General features: G+C 51.0%; 1 protein-coding gene across 1 annotated transcript in view; it reads left to right on the top strand.

The window, feature by feature from the left end:
* The window catches only part of PNPLA7 (patatin like domain 7, lysophospholipase), a 67,843-nt gene that overhangs the window by 23,764 nt on the left and 24,331 nt on the right, over positions 1-19,748 (top strand). The window contains 6 exon segments of the mRNA XM_081065212.1: positions 10,412-10,489; positions 11,629-11,834; positions 13,032-13,163; positions 13,660-13,783; positions 14,222-14,335; positions 16,118-16,187. Coding sequence (XP_080921338.1) covers positions 10,412-10,489; positions 11,629-11,834; positions 13,032-13,163; positions 13,660-13,783; positions 14,222-14,335; positions 16,118-16,187 — 724 coding nt within the window.

Raw genomic sequence — 19,748 nt, 5'->3', positions numbered from 1 at the left:
CCGCATCCCGACTGGGTCAGCTTTCGGGCCAGCACTGGGGACAAAGGCGGAAGGAGCCAGAAACCCCTGCACCTTGATCCCCGTGCTGGGAGCCACTGGCTGGGCTTTCAGCTCTCAGAGGACACAGGCTGCCTGGGCTGACTTCCCTCTGAGGCGTCCGGCGGGTGAGCTGCTAGCCACAGTACTGCCCTCACCCCATCCGGTGGCACTGCTGCGAGGTCCTGCTGGTCTTTCCTCTGGAAATGATGCTTTCTTTCCTCTTGCTGCTCTGCGCACATTTTGTTTGTGTTGGGATTTCTGCAGTGTCACTATCACAGAACTGCCTGTGGATTTTTTTTTATTTCTCTTGCATGAAGCCCTGTGGTCTTCTTCAGTCTGCTCTCTGAACTCCTAGCTCCTCAAATATGGCCTCTGCCGATTTTCTCACTTCTCTTCAGAGACTCAAGTGCTGTCTGCTCACTTGTCCTTTAGGTGTCTTCCCCTTTCTCCTGTGTTTTCCACTTAAAAAGTCTTTCTATACTGACTATACGAGGTGTGATCCAACAATACAGTGAACGTTTAAATAAAAACAATGTCTTACAATAAATGACACAATGCCCTGGGTCCCCCTCGAAATATGCCCTCGCTTCCAACACGCTGGTCCCATGGTTCTGGCCAGTGTTGGGAGCAGGTCTGCAAGCCCCTTTTGTGAGTGTCTTTAGTTGTTCACAGATGTGTTATTTCAGCCCAGCAGCAGTTCTCGTGTCACGGTTTCCATCTGGTCTAAGCCCACCTTCCCGACCTTCGTCTGTGTCTGCAATTCTGGAGCTCTGTCCATCTGCAGACTCTGCCGCTCCTTGTAGTTCAGAGTCCTTGCTCAATGTCCCGTCTGCCTTTCGTGTTTTTTTTTTTTTTTACCATTTTTGGGGTGCTGCTGTGGCATCGGTCACTCTCGGGGCCATGCTGGCCTCCTGCTCGGCCTGCTCTCGGTCAGGTCTGGCTGTGCCCATCCCTCCATAGCTGCTGTGTGCAGACGTTCCGTGGGACTGGAGGTGATGTGACCGTCCCACAGAAGGGGTTTCTGTTGGCTTCGGCCAGCAGCCTGGGGTTCCCAGCAGACTGAGATCTCCGTATGCTCATGCTCAGGGCGTGAGGTTTTGTGAGCCACCAAGCTGTCCCAGAGTTGGACGTCAGAATTCTTAAACTGTGCTTAAAATGTTTTTTATTTGTTAATTATTAAATGTTTTTTATTTATTCCATCTATTAATAAAATGTTCAGATTATTGTAGTTGACATTTTCTCAGTTCCATTTAAATAATTTTAAAGAAACTTATTTCTATTAGTTAATCTTTTGTATTCAGTCTTTGATTTGTCTAGAATTGATCTGTTATCTTCCTGTTCGTTATGGAAAGCGTATAAGAATGTAGTGGTCACGGCATTCTGCACGCCATGTCCCTGTCACCAGCCAGAATTAATCCACTCATGGCTCTTTTTGCAGCTTGGTCCCAAACCACCAAATACTGCATGTCACCTCCCGAAAGGCTCAGGACCCTGTGGGAAGCCATCAGCGCACTGTGACTCCCTACGCAGACGTTGAAAAGGCCTCGTTTCATCGTCCACCCAGCAGTGTCATGTTTCCTCAATCGATCATGACTATTTTCTTCACTATTTATTATACTTTAAAATAGGCCTCCCTGCTACCTGCCACAACTGCTTATTTTTTTGGAGCAGTTTTAGGTTCACGGCAAAATGGGGAAGAATATAAAGATTTCTCATATACCTCGTCTGCTGTCACCCACACCCCCACCACGTGGGATGTTGGTTACAGTCAGTGAGCCTACACCAACACACATTGTCACCCCGAGTCCACACTTGACAATAGGGTCACTCTTGGTCATTCTGTGGACTTGGACAAATGTACAATGACACATACCCACCATCATAGAGTCATGCAGAGAAGTTTCACTGCCCTGAAAACCGTCTCTGCTCTGCCTGGCCAGCCCTCCTCCCTCCCCCTGGCAGCCCCTGACCTTTTTACTGTCCTCATAGTTCTGCCTTTTCCACAATGTTATACAGTTGGAATCACACAGCAGCCGTCTCAGATTGGCTTCTCTCACTTACCAATGTGCTTTTAAGGGTCCTCCTCGTCTTTTCCTGTGTGACAGCTCATGTCTTTTTAGTGCGGAGTAAATTCCACTGTCTGGCTGGGCAGTTTATTCATCCATCACCTGCTGGAGGGCCCCTCAGCTGCTTCCGAGTTTCGGCGATCATGAGGAAAGAGGCTGTAAGTGTCCACGTGCAGGTCATACCGAGGGGCGCAGTGCCTGAGTCGTGTGCTTGGTTTTGTGACAGCCCAGCAGGCTGCTTTCCAACCTGGCAGCACCCAGGTTGCGTCCCCAGCAACGTGCCTGGGAGCTCCTGCAGCTCCGCGTGGCCCAGCGTCGCGTGCTGTCAGTGTTTCAAATTCTGGACCCCGCTGGGAGGTGAGCAGTGGCGTCGCGTTGTTGTTTAATGTGCGTTGTCCTGATGACACATAATGGGGCATCTTTTCATGTGCTCACCTGCCCGTCTGTGTATCTCCTTTAGTGAGGTGTCCGTTAAAGTCTTAGCCCCATCTTTTAACTAGGTTGTTTTCTTATTGTTGACTATTAGGAGTTCTTTATGTATTTTGGATAATAGTCCTTTGTCAGGTGTGTCTCTTGCAACGTTTTCTCCCAATCTATGGCTTGTCTTTTCAGTCTCTTGACAGTGTTCCTCACAGAGCAGAAAAAAGTTTCTTTTTTTTTTTTTTTAATTTTATTGGGGAATATTGGGGACAGTGTGTTTCTCCAGGGCCCATCATCTCCAAGTCAAGTCATTGTCCTTCAGTCTAGTTGTGGAGGGCGCAGCTCAGTTCCAAGTCCATTCGCCGTTTTCAATCTTAGTTGCAGGGGGCGCAGCCCACCATCCCTTGCAGGAGTCAAACCGGCAACCTTGTTGTTGAGAGCCTGCGCTTTAACCTCCCGCGCCACCTGGCTGCCCCTCGGGCAGCTCAGCGGCAGCTCATTGTCTTCAATCTAGTTGTGGAGGGCGTAGCTCACTGGCCCATGTGGGAATCGAACCGCGGCATTGGTGTTATGAGCACTGAGCTCTAACCAACTGAATCAACTGGCCACCCCTAGAAAATTTTAATTTTAATGAAGTCTAGCTTATCATTATTTCTTTCATGGATTGTACCTTTTTAAAAAAACTTTTTTTAAAAATAAATTTTATTGGGGAATATTGGGGAACAGTTTTTTTCTCCAAGGCTCATCCGTTCCAAGTTGTCCATCATTGTAGTTGTGGAGGGCGCAGCTCACTGGCCCATGTGGGAATCGAACCAGCAACCCTGTTGTTCAGAGCTGTGCTCTACCAACTGAGCCATCCGGCCACCCCCTCATGGATTGTACCTTTGATATTGTTATTTAAAAAGTCCTTGCCCAACCCAAGGTCATGCAGATTTTCTCCTGTGTTAACTTTTACAAATTTTATAGTTTTGCATTTTACATTTAAGACTATGAAGCATTTTGACTTAATATTTTGGAAGGTTATAAATTCTGTGTCGAGATCTTTTTTTGTATCTGAATGTCCAGTTTTTCTGAGAACATTTGTTGAAAAAGCTATTTTCCCCCCATTTTGTTGCCTTTGCTCCTGCGTCAAAATTGGTTGACTATATTTATATATTTTTGCCCCCCTTTCTTTCACCTCTCCCCCCACTCAGGTTCAAGCCCTTGTTTCTCAGTCTAGTTGTGTAGGACACAGCTCCCTAGCCCATGCTGGTATTATGAGCCTTGTGCTCTCCCCATCTGAGGCAGTCAGTCGCCAGTCGTCGGTTGGCCACTCAACAGCAGCTCACAGCTGCTCTTGCTGGTTGCCGGCCACTCCCGATGGTTGCCAGCTACTCACGCTGGCTGCTGGCCACTCACGACGGCACACAGCAGCCCAAGGCAGCTCACGATGGTTTCTGGCCACTCACGGAGGCACATGGTAGCCTGCGGCAGCACACAGTAGCCCACTGAAGCTCACACCAACCTCCAGTTGCTCAGAGCAACCCAGCTCCAGGGAGAGCTGTTGTTCACAATCTTAGCTGTAGAGGGCGCAGCTCACTGGCCCATGTGGGAATCGAACTGACAACCTCAGTGTTAGTAGCACGGCGCTCCAACCACCTGAGCCACCGGGCGGGCCCCAGTTGACTATATTTATGGGGACCTGTTTTTGGATTCTCTGCTCTGTCCCATTGGTCTGTTTGTCCTTTCCCCAATACCACTCCGTCTTGATGACTGTAGTTTATGTAAGTCTCCAAGTCGGGTGGTGTCGGCCCTCTCAAGTTCTCTTCAGTACTGTGTTGGCTCTCCTGTGTCTTTTGCGTCCACGTAAACCTCGGAATTCGTTTGTCCACAAAATCACGTGCTGGGATTTTGACTGGGGTTGCCTTGAGTCTCTAGGTCAAGGTGGGAGAACCGGCATCTTGACAGTGTTGAGTCTGCCTGTGAACATGGAACACCTTTCTTTTATTTAGTTTTGATTTCAGCCATCAGAGTTTTGTAGTTTTCCTCATAGAGAGCTTGTACATGTTTTGTTAGACTTAGGCTTCCGTATGTCATTTTTGGGTGCCAATGTAAATGTTACTGTGGTTTAAATTTCAGATCCCTCCCATTTGTTTGTTGCGAATGTACAGGAAGGTGACTGATTTTTGTGTAGTAACCATGTGTCCTGCCACCTTGCTGTAATTGCTTATTAGTTCCAGGAGTTGTTCTGGTGGATTTTTTTGGGTTTCTGAATAATAGATCATCTTTTCATCTGAGAACAAAGACAGTTTTATGTCTTCCTTCCCAGTCAGTGTACCTTTTGTTTCCTTCACTTGCCTATTGCATTAGCTGGTCCTTGGTCCTTGTCTATAATTCTTTTCACACGCTGTTGGATTCAGTTTGCTAATATTGTGTTGAGAATTTTTGCTTCTATGTTAATGAGACATATTTGTCAGAGGTTTTCTTTTCTTGTAATGTCTTGTCTGGTTCTGGTTTGAGGGTGATGCTGGCCTCATAGATGAGTTAGGAAGTGTTCCCTCAGCTTCTGTGCGCTGAAAGAGATTGTAGAGAATTGGTATAATTTCTTTCTTCAATATTTGGTAGAATTCACCAGTAACCCATCTGGGCCTGGTGCTTTTTGTTTTGAAAAGTTATTGGTTGCTAATTCAATTTCTTAATAGCTATAGGCCTATTCAGATAGTCTCTCCTTGTGTGAGTTTTGACAGATTGTGTCTTTCAAGGAATTGGCTCATTTAATCTCAGTTATCACATTGGTGGGCATAGTTGTTTGTCATATTTCTTTATTATAATTTTAATAAAGAAAATGATAAAAAAGCCACAAAAATGTCCACAGCATCTGTAGTGATGTCCCCACTTTCATTTTTGATATTGATAATTCATATCCTCTCTTTTTCAGTCGTAATTTGCCTGGCTAGAGGTTATTGATTTTGTTGATCTTTTCAAAGAACCAGCTTTTGGTTTTGTTGATTTTCTCTATTGATTTCCTGTTTTCAGTCTTATCAATTTCCACCTAATTGATTTCTGCTCTAATTTTTATTATTTTTTTTCTTCTGCTCACTTTGGATTTAATTTGCTTTTCGTTTTCTGCTTTCCTAAGGTGGAAGCTTAGATTGTTGATGTTAGAGCTTTCTTTTTTCTAATTATTGCAGAAAATGCTATATATTTTCCTCTAAGCACCGTTTTTTACTGTATTCCACAAATTTTTTAAGTTTTGTTTTCATTTCATCAGGTCAAAAGATTTTAAAATTTCCATTGAGATTTCTTCCTTGACTCATGTGTTATTTAGAAGTGTGTATTGTTTAATCTCCATATTATGGGATTTTCCAGCTATCTTTCTGTACTGATTGCCAGTTTAATTCTAGATCTGTGTGATCTGAGAGCAGATATTGTATGATTTCATTCTTTTAGATTTGTGAAGATACAGTTTATGTTCCAGAATATAGTCTAACTTGCTGAATGTTCCATGTGAGCTGGAGAAGACTGTTTATTCTGCTGCTTTTGTATGAACTAGTCTATAGGTGTCAGTTATATCCAGAGATCAATGGTGAGGTTAAGTTCAACTTCATCCATACTTATTTTACGCCGGGTCTGTCCATTTATGGAAGAAGGATGTTGAAGTGTCCCACTATAGTAATCAATTCATCTGTAGCTCCTTGGGAGTTTAATCAGCTTTCGCCTCACATGTTTTGATGCTCTGTTGTTAGGTGCATACATGTTATGTACCAGATTGCTGTGTCTTCTTGGACACCTGACCCCTTTTTCATTATGTGATGCCCTTCTTTATCCCTGATGATTTTCCTTTCCTGAAGTCTGCTCTGTCTGAAATTTATGTGGCTGAATTTCATAGTGTTCGCATGGTATGTCCTTCTCCATCCATCTACTTTTAACCCATGTGTGTCCTTATGTGTAACGTGGTTTCTTGTAGACAAGAGAGTCGCATCTTGTTTCTTTAGCCGCTCTGACAGTCTTTGTCTTTAAGTTGGTGTACATAGACCATTGAGGTTTAAAGTGATTATAGATATGATCACATTAATGTTTTTACTGTTTTCTACTTGTTGTCCTTGTTCTTCGTTCCTAGTTTTGTCTACTTTTGGTGGTTTCTGTTTTTGGTGGTTTTATTAGTTTGGTGCAAAAATAATTGCAGTTCTAAAGGTTAAAAATAATTGTAAAAGCCTCAGTTACTTTTGCCCCAACCTAATAATTGAACACTTGCTATGGTTCTTTTTCCTTTTTCTTAGCTTATCTGTTATACTTCTTTATTTATTTTATTTTTTTTGGTGGTTTCTCTCCCTACATTTTACAACTTACATTTACAGCTAATCCAAGTACACTTTCAAATAACAAGAAATATATACGTGTCTGTTGGTCTCTGCCCAAGGCTCCTGACAGACAGCTCCTGAATCCTTTGGGACTTCCCTTCCTGGGTGACAGGAAGTGAGGCATTGCTTCATGGGCTTCTGAATGCGGGCTAGTCACCAGAATGACGAAGCCATGGTTAGAAACTGGAAACGTTTAGCCCCACCTCCATCCTCTAGGGAGGACAGAGGCTGGAGATTAAGTTCAAAAATCTATCATCCCTACATGATGAAACTTCCATAAAAACCTTTGGGTGTCGAGAGTTTCTGGGTTGGTGAGCATGTCCACAGCAGCAGAAGGCTGCACCCCAGCTGCACAGGGACAGAGCGCCTGTGCCGGGACCCTTGTAGACCTTGTTTTGTGTGCCTCTTCATCTAGCTGTTCATGTGTGTCCTTGATCACATCCTTTATTAAACACTAAATCAGTAAGCCGAGTGTCTTTCTGGCATATTATTGAATCTGAGGAAGGCGGATGGGAACCTCTGATTCATAGCCATGTCGGATAGAAACGTGGGTAACCTGGGACTGACTCTCTGCTTGCGGTTAGCGTCTGAAGTCGGTTCAAGTTATGGGACGGAGCCCTTGATCCCTGGGGTCTGATGCCAACTCCAGGAACTTAGTGTCAGAGCTGAGTCATAGGACGCCGGCTGGAGAAGGGCGTGGTGTGGGGGAAAGACACCTGTGTGGTGTCGGAAGTATTCAGTATACAGAAAAAGAATTTTCCTTTCAGAACTATACCGCTTTGAGGGTAGTGCGAGGACCTTACGATAAGAGAGTAACCCCGAGTCTTCCTCCCGTCTCTGGCGTCATCACTGTTGTACGCTCCACTTACGTAGAAGCACACATAATCTGGTGCCTTGTTACTTTATTATTTTGAACAAACTTAACCTGTTAGGTCAAGTCAGAAAAGAACAGTTCAAGTTTTTGTTCGACCTTCACTCACTCCTTGTGTGGTGCCCTCCTCTCCTCTGTGTACGCCCGACTGACCTGTGTCGTTCTCCTTCCCTCGAGGCTTCCTGAGCGTTTCCCACACATGCAGCAGGTCTGCTGGCAACAGACCCCTCAGTTTGCGTTCGTTTGAGAAAGACTTTATTTATCCTTCACTTTGACAGGTAATTTCACAGGGTACAGGGCTTTTTCTCTCAACACTGTTAGTACTTCACTCCACTCTCTTGCTTGCGTGGTTTGAGAAGTTGGATTGTGATTTTTATCTTTGTTCTACTACAGGTAAAGTGTTTTTTGCCTTTGGCTTCTTTCGAGATTTTTTGCTTCCTCTTGGGGTTTCTGTGCTTTGAGTAGGATGGCCTGGACATAGTCCTTTGGCATTTATTCTGCGTGGTGTCTGTCCTCTGAGCACCCTGGACCTGGGGCTTGGGGTCTGGCGTTCGTGTCAATCATTATTCCTTTAGCTGTTTGTTCTGTTCCTTTCTCTCTTCTCCTGTTGCTCAGCTGATGCATATGTTACACTTTGTAGTTCCCCAGTGACGGTGGCTGTCTTCTTCTCCTGTGCTTGTCAGTCTTCTTTCTCTTTGCTTCTCAGCTTTATTGATGGAGCATCAAGCTCACAGAGCTCCCCACTGTGTCCAGCCTACAAATGAGCCCGTCGAAAGCAGCCTTTGTCTCTGTTACAGCACTTTTGGTCTCTAGCATTTCTTTTTGGTTCTTTCTCAGGGTTTCCATCTCTCTGCTGGCATTGCTCATCTCTACTTCAGCTATTAGAGCCCTTAGCATATCAATCATAGTGGTTTTAAATTCTGGTCTGATAATCCCAACATCCCTGCTGTGTCTGAGTCTGGTTTGGATGCTGGCTCTCTCTTCAAACTGGGGTTTTGCCTTTTGTTACGGCTTGTATCAATAGTTTTTCTTGAGAGGAGGACATGATGTAATGGTGACAGGAGCTGCTATAAATGCCCTTTTAGTGACTGTTGGGTAGGTGGGGGGCATTTTATGGTCCTGGGAGCAGCTCTCTGTGTCTCAGTGGGCCGGGTATTTCATAGTGGTTCTGTCGTCTCCCCTGCTGGACACCTGAGAGGGGTTTTTTCCAGTATTTATGTGAGAGCCTGGTTGAGCTCCTGGAGGTAAAAACCAGTGTTATGGGGCCCCTACGACTGGGTGCCCCTGGAGTTCTCACCTCTCAGGGATATCTGCTGAGCCTCCCCTAATTTGTCAACTGTAGGCAGGTTCCCCGCAGGTCACTGAGTGCCACGTGGGTTTGGTGTTTCTGTCCTGTGAGTGGGGACCTCTTTGTGCACCTGCCTGTCTCCAATGTGGAGGCAGCACTTTGCTGGTGATGGCACTTCTCTGATGGGTCTCAGAGGCGCTGCTGCTTTTTCAGTTTGTCCAGCTTGTTACTTGTGGGACAGAGGTGACTTCCCAGCTCCTTACGTGTGGACTGGAAACCGGAAGTCCATGAGTAGTTTTTCATATTTTCTTGTTCCTGTTGTACAAATCAGGCTCTGAGTAAGGTCCACACATTGCTGTTGGTTGTTTGTTTCTTACATCTTTTTAAAAAACTTTTTATTATGGAAAAATGTAAATATATGCAAGATATATGGAAAACCCTAATGAAGGTGAATACCCACTATCCAATGAAGTACCGATCACTCGTGGCCTGTCTTGTTTCATCTACACCTCCCGGTTCCCCAACCCGCGTGTCCACCCCAGCCTATACCCCTCTAGAGCGAATCCCGTCATGTTACCACGTTAGCAAACTTTTCTGTATTTCTAATACATGCGCTATTTTAAAACATAATCACAACACCGTACTACTAAAAATGTGACAGTAATTCTTTAATATTTTCGACTGTTTAGTCGAGTCCAAACTTGCAGCTGTCTCATAGATGTCATGGGTGGCTGGGGCTACACCTGTGGTGGTTAATGGGTTCTTCCGGTCTCTTCTCTAAAGCCTCCTTTTATTGAAGAGGCTGGGTGGCCCCCCTGTCGTTTCCTAGGGTCAGGAAGCCAGGTCCCGGGAGGTCTCGGGGTATTATTAGCAGCTTTTGATGCCCAGGGCTGCAGTCATCTGTCTGTTAATGGTTTAGTTCCCAACCGTCTTCCACCGCTGACCCACGAGCTTCCTCGGTGGTTTTGTTCTCCTGCCACCGTGAGCTGTGATTTCTGCACAGCTAATGTTCCCAGGTTTCTGCGAGGGTTACTCCTGGTGCTCGTGTCTTGCACACCTGGCGCGTTATGTGTTCCTGGCCTGGTGTGTGTACCTAGCATGGAAGAGGGCAAACCACCCAAGTCCTTGCCAGTCGTGCTGGTGCCAGTCCCTGAGCAAGGTGTGGGGCTGCGAGGCTGACTGTCTATGCCGCGGACTGAAGTCCTGTCTGTCCTTTGCCCACCTCACCTCTTGGGTGTCAGTGGCGGCAGCGTGCCCTGCCATCCGCTGGTCATCTGGTGGGCAGAGCTCGGAGGGCCCGTGTCCTGTGGCCTCCTTTCCACCTCTTGTGCCCAGGTGCCGCCTCCATTCAAAGCCATTCCTGGTGTTACCACTTTTCTGTTTTTAGGACCCTTCGCTGTTAGATGGCCGGGTGACGCTTCTCCATGTCCCGGGGGGCACGGTGGTATCGAGGCAGGGAGACCAGGTGAGTGAAAGGCCCGGGTATGAGGGGGCAGTCCCTGGGGCCGCCCGGGGTGTGCTGGCAGGGGAAGCAGGGTCTTTTGTCACTGTCCCCAGGAGGGCTCTTCCTCGGCTCGTCCTCCCCACGGGCTGCACAGATGCACATTCACACCTCACTCACCGTCAGGAAGAAAAGCATCTTCTGTTCTCAGTCCTCACACCCAGACACAGAAGACAAGCAGGTCTTTCATGTACATGGCCTAGTTTCTGAGTCAGAGAGAGAAGTGCTGTGCAGCAGAGACCCTGCCTTCCCAGCGGCTGGCAGCTCCAGACTGTCTCCATGATATCCACGTTTCCTGTCCCTGCACGCGTGTGGAGAAGGCGTTCTGTGCGTCTGCTTTTATGACGGCCTCGCTGAGAACATCCTTCTTGCTGGGGGAGCACAATGCGCGGGGTACTCCTGTGACCTCAGCTGCTGCCACTGTGCCGAGCCATGTGTAGGCGGCTGGAGCCTGTGGGCCCTGAGACCCTGCTACAGGCATCGGCTTCCCTTGCCCTTTTCTTTTGTCTTCTCCTCAGAGGAAGGGAAGGCTTTTTCTTTTCCTCAGAGGATGCAAACTGCCAGCAGCCTTCCTGTTCCGGGCAGCCTGGGCCGTGCTCGGGAAAGCTCTGTGCCCCACGCTGAGCCCCCAGCTGCCCTCAGAGGCTGTGGCTGGAGCAGGAGCTGGCCTCTGCCTGCCCCTGACCCCAGACCTCGGCCCTTTGTAGTCCATCACCCGGCCCTTTCCTGCTCAGACCACAGAGCTGCTCCGATGGGAGTGAGGTCCTTCAATGGACAGAGAAGTCGGGGCTGGCACCAGAGTGCTTTCATGGGCGGGCGTATGTGCTGAGATTGGACCTGAGACACGTGTGACATTGGGCGGGAGGGAGAGTTTCAGGGACTTGGGCCTGTGGCCCCTTTGGAGGGAGAGTGGTCACGTCACATATTTGTTAAGGAGGCTGGATGGGCAGTGTGTGCCTTTGAGGTGGGGCTCCCAGCCTGGGGCCTCCTGGAGTTAATCTCCTGTGACGGTGGATAAAATGACAAAAGTGGGAGGGACAGTGCTGAGTGCTCCCAGCTGTGAGCGCAAACAGGCCTGACCGAGGCCACACCCCTTCTGCCAGGACGTGAACATCCTGTTTGTGGTGTCCGGGCTGCTGCACGTGTACCAGCGGAAGGTCGACAGCCACGAAGACAGCTGCCTGTTTGTCACGCGCCCTGGGGAGATGGTGGGCCAACTGGCCGTGCTCACCGGGGAACCCCTCATCTTCACCATCAAGGCCAACCGGGACTGCTGCTTCCTGTCCATCTCCAAGGCGCACTTCTACGAGTGAGTCCGTCCCTACCACTGCCGGGCCTCCTGTGGTATGGGAGGGGGGACGGCGTCCAGGCCCGAGAGAGGGCAGGCAGACGGCCTTGGAACTCGAACGTGGCTCCTTCTCCTGGGCCCCACGTAGCCCCTCCAACCTCTGCAGCCCAGATGTGGGAGTGGCCTGGGGGCAGCCCCAGTCCCTTTGTGTGTGTGTCCATGTGTCTCTGTGTGTCTGTTTCCGGGCGTGTCATCGTGTCTGTGTGTGTCCTTGTGTGTGTGTCTGTTTTCATGTGTGTTTCCTCGTGTGTGTATGTGTCCATATGCGTGTCCTTTGTGTGTGTGTGTCTGTATGTCTGTGTGTTTCCATGTGTGTTTTTGTCACATCACATGTCATACGTTGGTGTGGGACAGTTGTGCTCACAGCATACGTCCGTGGTGGGCAGCTCCCAACCTGCAGACATTGCCCGACTGGTGCCCTGAAGGGCCTCCTGCCACCTGGGGTTTTATGCACCAAATGCACGTCTCCCGGAAACCTCCTTCCTGAGCTCTGGCTGCTCTGCCGGCCGCCACTGGGTGCTGCCCTGGGATTCACGTCTGTGTGCCGAGCGGAGCTTCAGGTCCCCCGTTTGCTCCTGCCCACACTTTTGTTAGTGACCTTAATAAGCTCATTGGCTCAATGCTTGTGCCGAGTCCCACAGTCGCCCCAGCCCAACTGCAGTCGTTAGCTCCTTTCCGGAAGCCTCCATCCTCGAGTGGGGTGCCCTTCTCTGCCCTCACCCGCAGCCTGTTGGCACATGGGAGGCAGGTCAGTCGCGCCCGTGTCCCGGCCCACCAGCGACTTCCCCAGCCCTGGGGTCCACCCCCACCTTTCCCGCACTGGGCCGTGGTCTCTGCCCACAGACCAGCCGCCTCCCACCCCCACCTTGTCTTCATGGCCCATCATGGGGCGGGGATTCTGACAGTCACGCTGGACGGGCCTCATGTGGCCTGTGCTCTGGGGACATCACTGGTTGGGCGGCAGCCGGGAGGGGTGCCGCTGGGATGCCCAGGCTGCAGGCGCCGGGGCTGACGGGGTGCGAGCCGTCCCAGCCCCTGGCTGGGCTTCTCGTCGCCTGCTAAGTGGGCGTCGTGCTTTGATAAGCAGGGGCAGGTCCTGCAGCCTGGGGAGAAGGGGTCGAGCTCACGGGCTGGAATGGCTCTGGTCTGGCTCGGCAGGATCATGCGGAAGCAGCCGACCGTTGTCCTGGGTGTCGCACACACGGTGGTGACGCGGATGTCGCCCTTCGTGCGGCAGATGGACTTTGCCCTGGACTGGATGGAGGTGGAGGCGGGGCGCGCAGTGTACAGGTGGGGTGCTGGGCGTGGGCCGTGGCGGGTGGGGCCCCGAGCTTCCCACAGAAGCGCTCCTGGGATCCAGGGTTCTGTGCTCACGTGACACACTCAGACACACCGTTTCAATGGCGTCTTTACACGCCAGTCCACGCACATCCACACCGTTCTTTAAATGGCCCCGCCGGCAGCGTCCCAGCAGCGTTTGTGAAGGAGCCCCAATGCCACGTGCTCCCTGTGCTCCGTGCTGTGAGTCAGGACGGGGCTGCCTCACGCCTGCTTTACAGCTGCCAGTTTTCATGGCGCTCAAACAAGAACGTGTCGAGTATTTATTTATCTTAAAATCACCATAAGCCCTTTACATGTTAACACCCATATTTTTTAATGGAAAATAACTATATTTTCCAAAACAAAGAAATGTAGTGAGAAGACTATTTTTTGTTATTTTGCTGTGCTGGGTGGCTGAGGCTCCTGGCTAGTGCCCTGCCCACTCCCAGCGCCCCTGTCCCCACAGGCAGGGGGACAAGTCGGACTGCACCTACATCGTCCTCAGTGGCCGGCTGCGCTCTGTGATCCGGAAGGATGACCTCAAAAAGCACCTGGCCGGGGAGTACGGCCGCGGAGACCTCATCGGTGTGGTAGGGCTGCCCTCAGCTCCAGGCCTGGGCTGCAGCACTAGTCATGGACTAGCCTCAGGGGTCAGAGGTCTCCAGGGAGCAGGGGTTGGGGGCGTGTAGGCCCAGGAGCGCCCAAGGCCAGGGACTGTGCGACCAGGTGGTTCCTCCGAGACCTTGTGTGGGATGAGGCCCTGCTTGGGGGACAGCCGGCCTCTTCCCGGTGCTTCACAGAGTGGCCTCTCTGGGGGTGCAAGGGCCCCCTGGGCCTCTGGCAGGTCGGGTACTGCTGACCGCCTGCCCTTTGCCCGCCCTGGCTCAGTGTGCTGGGCGACCGCTTTCTCCCACTTTTTGCTTGCACCCCACTTTTGGGAAGCACGGCCATGCGCTCTGCCTGCCAGTTGGGGTGCAGGAGTGACAGGTGTGAGCAGTGTGGTCCCAGCAACCCACACTCCTCGTCAGGTGGAGACACTCACCCAGCAGCCCCGGGCAACCACAGTGCACGCCGTTCGGGACTCGGAGCTGGCCAAGCTGCCTACGGGGGCCCTGACGTCCATCAAGCGCCGGTACCCGCAGGTGAGGCCTGATCCAAGCTGCGTCCGGAAGCTGGGTAGCCATCTGGGCTCCGCCGTTACCAGGCAGTGGGCTGTGGCCTGTCCTACGGCTGGGGTGAGGCCCAGGCTGAAACAACCCATGAAGACAGGTCTCCTGGTTTCAGAGGAGGACAAAGGCCTCGGGCAGGTGGGCTGGGTGCCAGCAGGAGCCGTGCGGGGCACAGGGACCCAGACACTGAAGCCCGCCTGGCACCGCGTGTCCGGAGGCTGCACCCACACCAGACCCTGAGGAGTTTGCCGTGGGTGGGAGCAGGGCTCCTGCTCGGGCGGATGGCACTGAGGGCGCCGCTGCCGTGCATGGTGCCGGCACCTCCCTTCGTGCTGGGCTATGCTGCACAGAGCCTTTGGGCATCCCATCCTCCAAGTGGGTGTTTCAGTCCGATGCTGCCCAGGGGGTTCTCTCGTGCCAGTGTTTTCATGGTTCTTGTTAGTAACCTGGGAAGGGGACTGCTGCCATGGGGGAGACTGTGTTTAACTTTTTTAAGCACCTGCCCACCAGCTGCCCCACCTGGCTGTGCCGAGTCCTCGCAACACAGCCCGTCTGTACCATTATTGACATGCAGGTGGTCAGCCCCTTGGGCGGATGTTAGCTGCTGTGCTGGTAGGAAACGGTCCCATCGTGGTTTGAATTTGTGTTTCCCTAATGAGTAGAGATGTGCACTTTTTATATGTTCATTGGCCTATTTTGAACCGTTTTCAAAGTAGAATTGACCACTTTTTAAATTATATTTAACGTTCTTCTCTCTTATAGAGACGAGTTCAAATGTTAGTGCTTAGAGTGCTGTGTTTGGGGTTGGCCTCAAAACTTTTGTGGGCATGTGTGAAATAAGACGACTGGAGCTGGTTGACGGCAGGGGCGGCTCACTGCGTTCTCTCTGCCCTTGTGGATGTGCAACATTTCCCATAATTAAACGTGTTTTATAAATTTATCTTCAATTAACAGTTTGATGCTACCTTAGTTGTATATGAAGCAGGTTCCTTTTTAGTTTCTGTTTTGGACCACTCTGCTCAAACTATTTTTTGTCTCACATCCTAAAATTTGGACAGTTTCACTTGCATTTCCCATGGGTTTCCGACTCCAGCACCCTAGGGGTAAGAGAGGATCTCAGACTTCCTTGCAAGTGGAGGTCTGGCCAGTGAGCTGGGCGGACGCCGCCTACCGGAGCACAAGGTCTCAGCCAGCTCCTTCCAGAGTCGGCCCCGGGCTCCCACTGTCGACTGGCAGGACACAAACTGAAGGCTAGGCCTGGGGAGGCAGGCGGCAGGGAGGGAAGCTGCGTTAGCCTCAAGAAGCAGTATCCAGATGACGTCCTCAGAGTGTTCAGCTTGCTTTTCTAGATGACTTGGGTTTCACTTGGGTTTCATTGAAAATGTCAGGCTTCCCGGATGTCAGGTAGTACCAGCCCATGTCCGCCCAGTCACATGTGCTCAGGGGCTTGCGGCAAGTGCAGGGCTGCAACCAGCGTCTTGCTTCCCCAGGTTCGTCTGCGTGTTTCCTGCCCTGGAAGTCAGAGGACAGCTGGTTGGCCAAGGTCGCAGGGCACGTGTTCCTCAAATCTTCCCACTGCCCACCCACCCCATTCACGTGACCCTTCTTCCCATGAAGCCAGGTCCCACTTGTGGCGACCAAACCATTCGCCCAGAGCATTTTACAGCCAAGGCATTTTTGAAACCGTGGACCCAACATACTTTGCTTCTTAGTTTAAAATATGTGATTTGGGGTCTGTTCTTTCTCTGCCCCCAGGTTGTGACTCGGCTGATTCATCTCTTGGGTGAGAAGATCCTGGGCAGCCTCCAGCAGGGAACTGCTACAGGTGTGTCCCCTGGCCTGGCCCCTGGGAGCTCCGCCCACCAAACCTGGAGCCCCGCCCACCCCACTGGGAGCCTCATTCGCAGCCCCAGAGCCCCGCCCACCAAACCTGGAGCCCCACCTTCTGCATTTCTCCTGGTCTACAGCATTTACTCCAGCCTCCTTGCTCTTCAGTGACCACCTGCTCCTGCTTAGACCTGCTGTCCTCTCTGCAGAGGCTGATACCCCGCTCTCCCAAGCCACCTTGTCAGCACCTCCCTGAGCCCGGTGCACCCCTGTGCTCTCAGTTCCCCTCCTGCGCTTCATTTGTCCCCACCTGGGCAGCCACCTGACGCATCGCATGTCTCTGTAGTTAGCCATCTGTTGTCTGTCTCCTGCACCCACACGTCAGCTACCAGAGGGAAGGAATCCCTGTTTTATCACGGTGGGACCCGGGCACAGTACTGAATGTGGAAAGAAAGGACAGGTGCACGGACGTGCCCTGTGGAGGCAGCAGAGTGTGGCGGGTGCCAGCCCTGCTCTAGTGGGACTCAGCTAATCATGTCTGCAGGGACCGTTTCCAAATGAGGCCACACTCTGAGGTTCTGGGGGAACGTGAATTTCGGGGAGACACTGTTCAACACATGGTACACCTTTTCTCCTTTTGCTTTTAATCAACCTATATGGTTCTGTGTGAAGCGAGTTTCCTGTAGAAAGCATAAAGTTGGTTCATGTTTTTGTCACCCTTCTGACAATCTATGTCTTTTTATTTGTGTTTAGACCATTTACATTTAACGTAATTTTTCATGTTAGGATTTATGTCCCATTTTATTATGTGTTTTCTATTCTCCCCCTTTCATACATTTCTTCGATTACTCTTTCCTATCTTCTTCTGAGTCACTGGAGTCGTTCTGAGTGTTCCGTCTTCACTGACCAACTGTGGGTTCTTTCACATGCATCTCTTTGTACAGTACTTTTAGTAGTGATTCCAGGGACTGCAGGACCTGTGCCTCACCTGTCCTGGTCTTCTCACGCCAACACAGTGTGGACACCTTGTCACTGTTCAGTCACTTCACTCTTCCCCCTTATGCTGTAGCTGGTAAATGTTACCTCTGTCTGCATTGAAAAGCTCCCATGCAGTGTTAGGACTTTTGCAAAGCTCAGGGAGATTGTCTGTGACATTTCCGTCTCTGTCACTCCTCTGTCACGGTGGTGTCCCAGGCCTCCTGCTGGTATCACTTCCCTTCTCTGAAGAAGCTCCTTTAATGATAGTTCTCTAAGAGCAGGTCTTAAGTTCCCTTCATCTGAACCTGTCTTTGCCTCCCCTGCTGCCCAGCCCCAAGGGTATTTTCTGCAGGCCTGGGTGGATAGTCCTTTCATGTCAGCACCTTAGCAAGCTGTGCCCCTGTTCTGGCCCCCGTGATGCTGGCCAGGGAGCAGACATGTGACTGTCCCGGCAGGGGGAGCAGCGTTTCTGGCTGGAGTCAAGATTTGGCTTTGTCTTCAGTTTGTAGAGGAAGTCTGATTTGGAGTCTGGGCCTGAATTTCTTGGGGTTTATCCTGTTTGGGTTTTACTCATCTTTGTGAGTCTAGGGAAGTTTTCAGCCTTTTTTTCTTCAAATATTCTTCACCCATGTCTTTTTCGTGCTCTCCTGGGATTCCAGTGATGCAAATGTCAGACCGTTTGCTAGTTTCCCAAAGGGTTCTGGGGCACTGAACAGTTTTTAACCTTTTTTCCTCCCTCTCGTGTTCAGGTTGAATAGTTTCTCTCGCTCTGTCTTCAAGGTCATTGGCTTTTTCTTTATCTCTTTTTTCAGCCCATCCAGTTTTTAAATTTAAGTTATTCTATTTCTGCACCTGTTTCAAGACTGTTCCTGATCACTGTTTCTGTCTAGTTATGGTCAGAGCTTTATTGTCCTTGTCAAGTAATTCCAAATTCTGTGACACGTCTTTTTCGTCTGCTGATGGCTTTTCTCATTCTAGGTGAGATTCTCCTGGCTCTTGGTAAGCCTGGTAATTTCAGATTGTGTCCTGTATTTTGAGTGTTCTGAGACCACACTAGCCAACTCAGTCTTCTGTGTGAGTAGATGTTCAGTACGCTTACATACACAGGCATTTCTTGGCACTCTTTACTGGGCTGTGTTTGAATTCACATTCAAATTCTCAAGGCCTTTGCAGTATTACCCTGGTCTGCCCACTCGTGCACCCAGAGCCAGTGAGAAGGCAGCCTGCCACCTGTTCCCAGAGCCTCTGTGTGCAATTCTGGCCGTTTTCATGCATGGGCTGCTTGGGGGTGAGCCCAGGACGTCATACTAGGTTTAGAGGATTCCGTCCTCTACCTCCCCTTTCTCTGTGATCTCTCCCACTCTAGTTGGGGCTGCCACCTCTGCTTGTTAGTGCAGGGCGTGGAGAGTTAGGGCCTCCACCCCATGTCTGCAATCCCAGGCAGGCGGGGAGCTGGTGTTTGCTTAGTGCTTGGGGTCCCTGGAAAGCCTCCCCGGAGGCGGCACCCAGTGGGGCGAGAGATGGGCTCCTGTTGCTTCTGTGGCATTAGACGCTGGTCTTCCCAGAGCCGAGGTCCCTAGCAGTCTGCCCTTCTCTCTGTGTCCCTCTGCATCTCTTGGGAGCTGCGTCCTTGTGAGTGGTGGCAGCGGTGGGATGTGCCTGCCCCTTGGCCAGAACCAGAGCCTCTCACGTGCCTTTATAAGGCTAAGAACCCAGGTTCTTTCTCACATGGAGGGTTCTGACGTTGGAGGTCACTGGGAAAGATAGTGAGCAAGGGGACCCCCAAGGAGGAGCCGTAGGAAAGCAGAGAAGTGTGTGGCCGGCAGCCAGTGCACAGTGCCCACCTGGCTTTGCCAGCCCCCAGCTTAGCTCTCATCAGCCTCCTCTCTGCTGCCCAGGGCTGCCCACTCTGGCTCCCGGGTCAGGCCGTGTACTCAGCAAGTGCTGTTCCTCCAGGGGCAAGGTGGCAAGAGTGGAGACGGATGTCCCCTCAGGTCGGGAGGATCTGTGCAGGAGATTGGGGTCTGGCTGGGGTGTAGCCAGCAGGAGGGGTGAGAACAGGAGATGCTACCCCCCCAAGAAGGGACTTGGTTGTTGGAAATAATATGCCAGCCACCCTCTGATGGAGGCGAAGGGACCAGTGGGTATCATGTCTGCGGCCTCCGTCCCTACCTCCCAAGGCTCCCTGGGTAGCCATATCTCCGGAACGGAGGCTCTGCCTGCACGGACGATCCCTCGGCTCGGGCCGCAGTCTCCGGATCCAGCCCTGAACTCCTGGGGGTCACTCTGTGCTCCCTCTGGGGTCCGGGACAGTAGCTGTGTGTGCGTCTTCCGAACACCCACATTGTTTACTGTTTGTAGAGCGAGTGTTGAAAACACCTAGGAGGGCAGGTCCTCACTGGGGAGGACTTTCTCAGGAGTTGAATTTCCCTGTGTTTTGCTCCTTTGCCGGTGCCATGCCTGTCGTCTCGCCTCCCGCTCCATGGGACCTCAGTCCGGTGTGCGAAGTGCAAGGCGCCGTGGTGTGGTCAGCAGGACAGGCAGGGTGGTGGCAGTGGGTTCTGGGAGGAGCGCTGCGTAT

The sequence above is a fragment of the Rhinolophus hipposideros genome (genome assembly GCF_964194185.1).
Source record: "Rhinolophus hipposideros genome assembly, chromosome: 11".
NCBI classification, from domain to species: Eukaryota; Metazoa; Chordata; class Mammalia; order Chiroptera; family Rhinolophidae; genus Rhinolophus; species Rhinolophus hipposideros.
The sequence above is the reverse complement of the archived record's forward strand: the minus strand, read 5'-3'. Positions and strand labels throughout refer to the sequence as shown.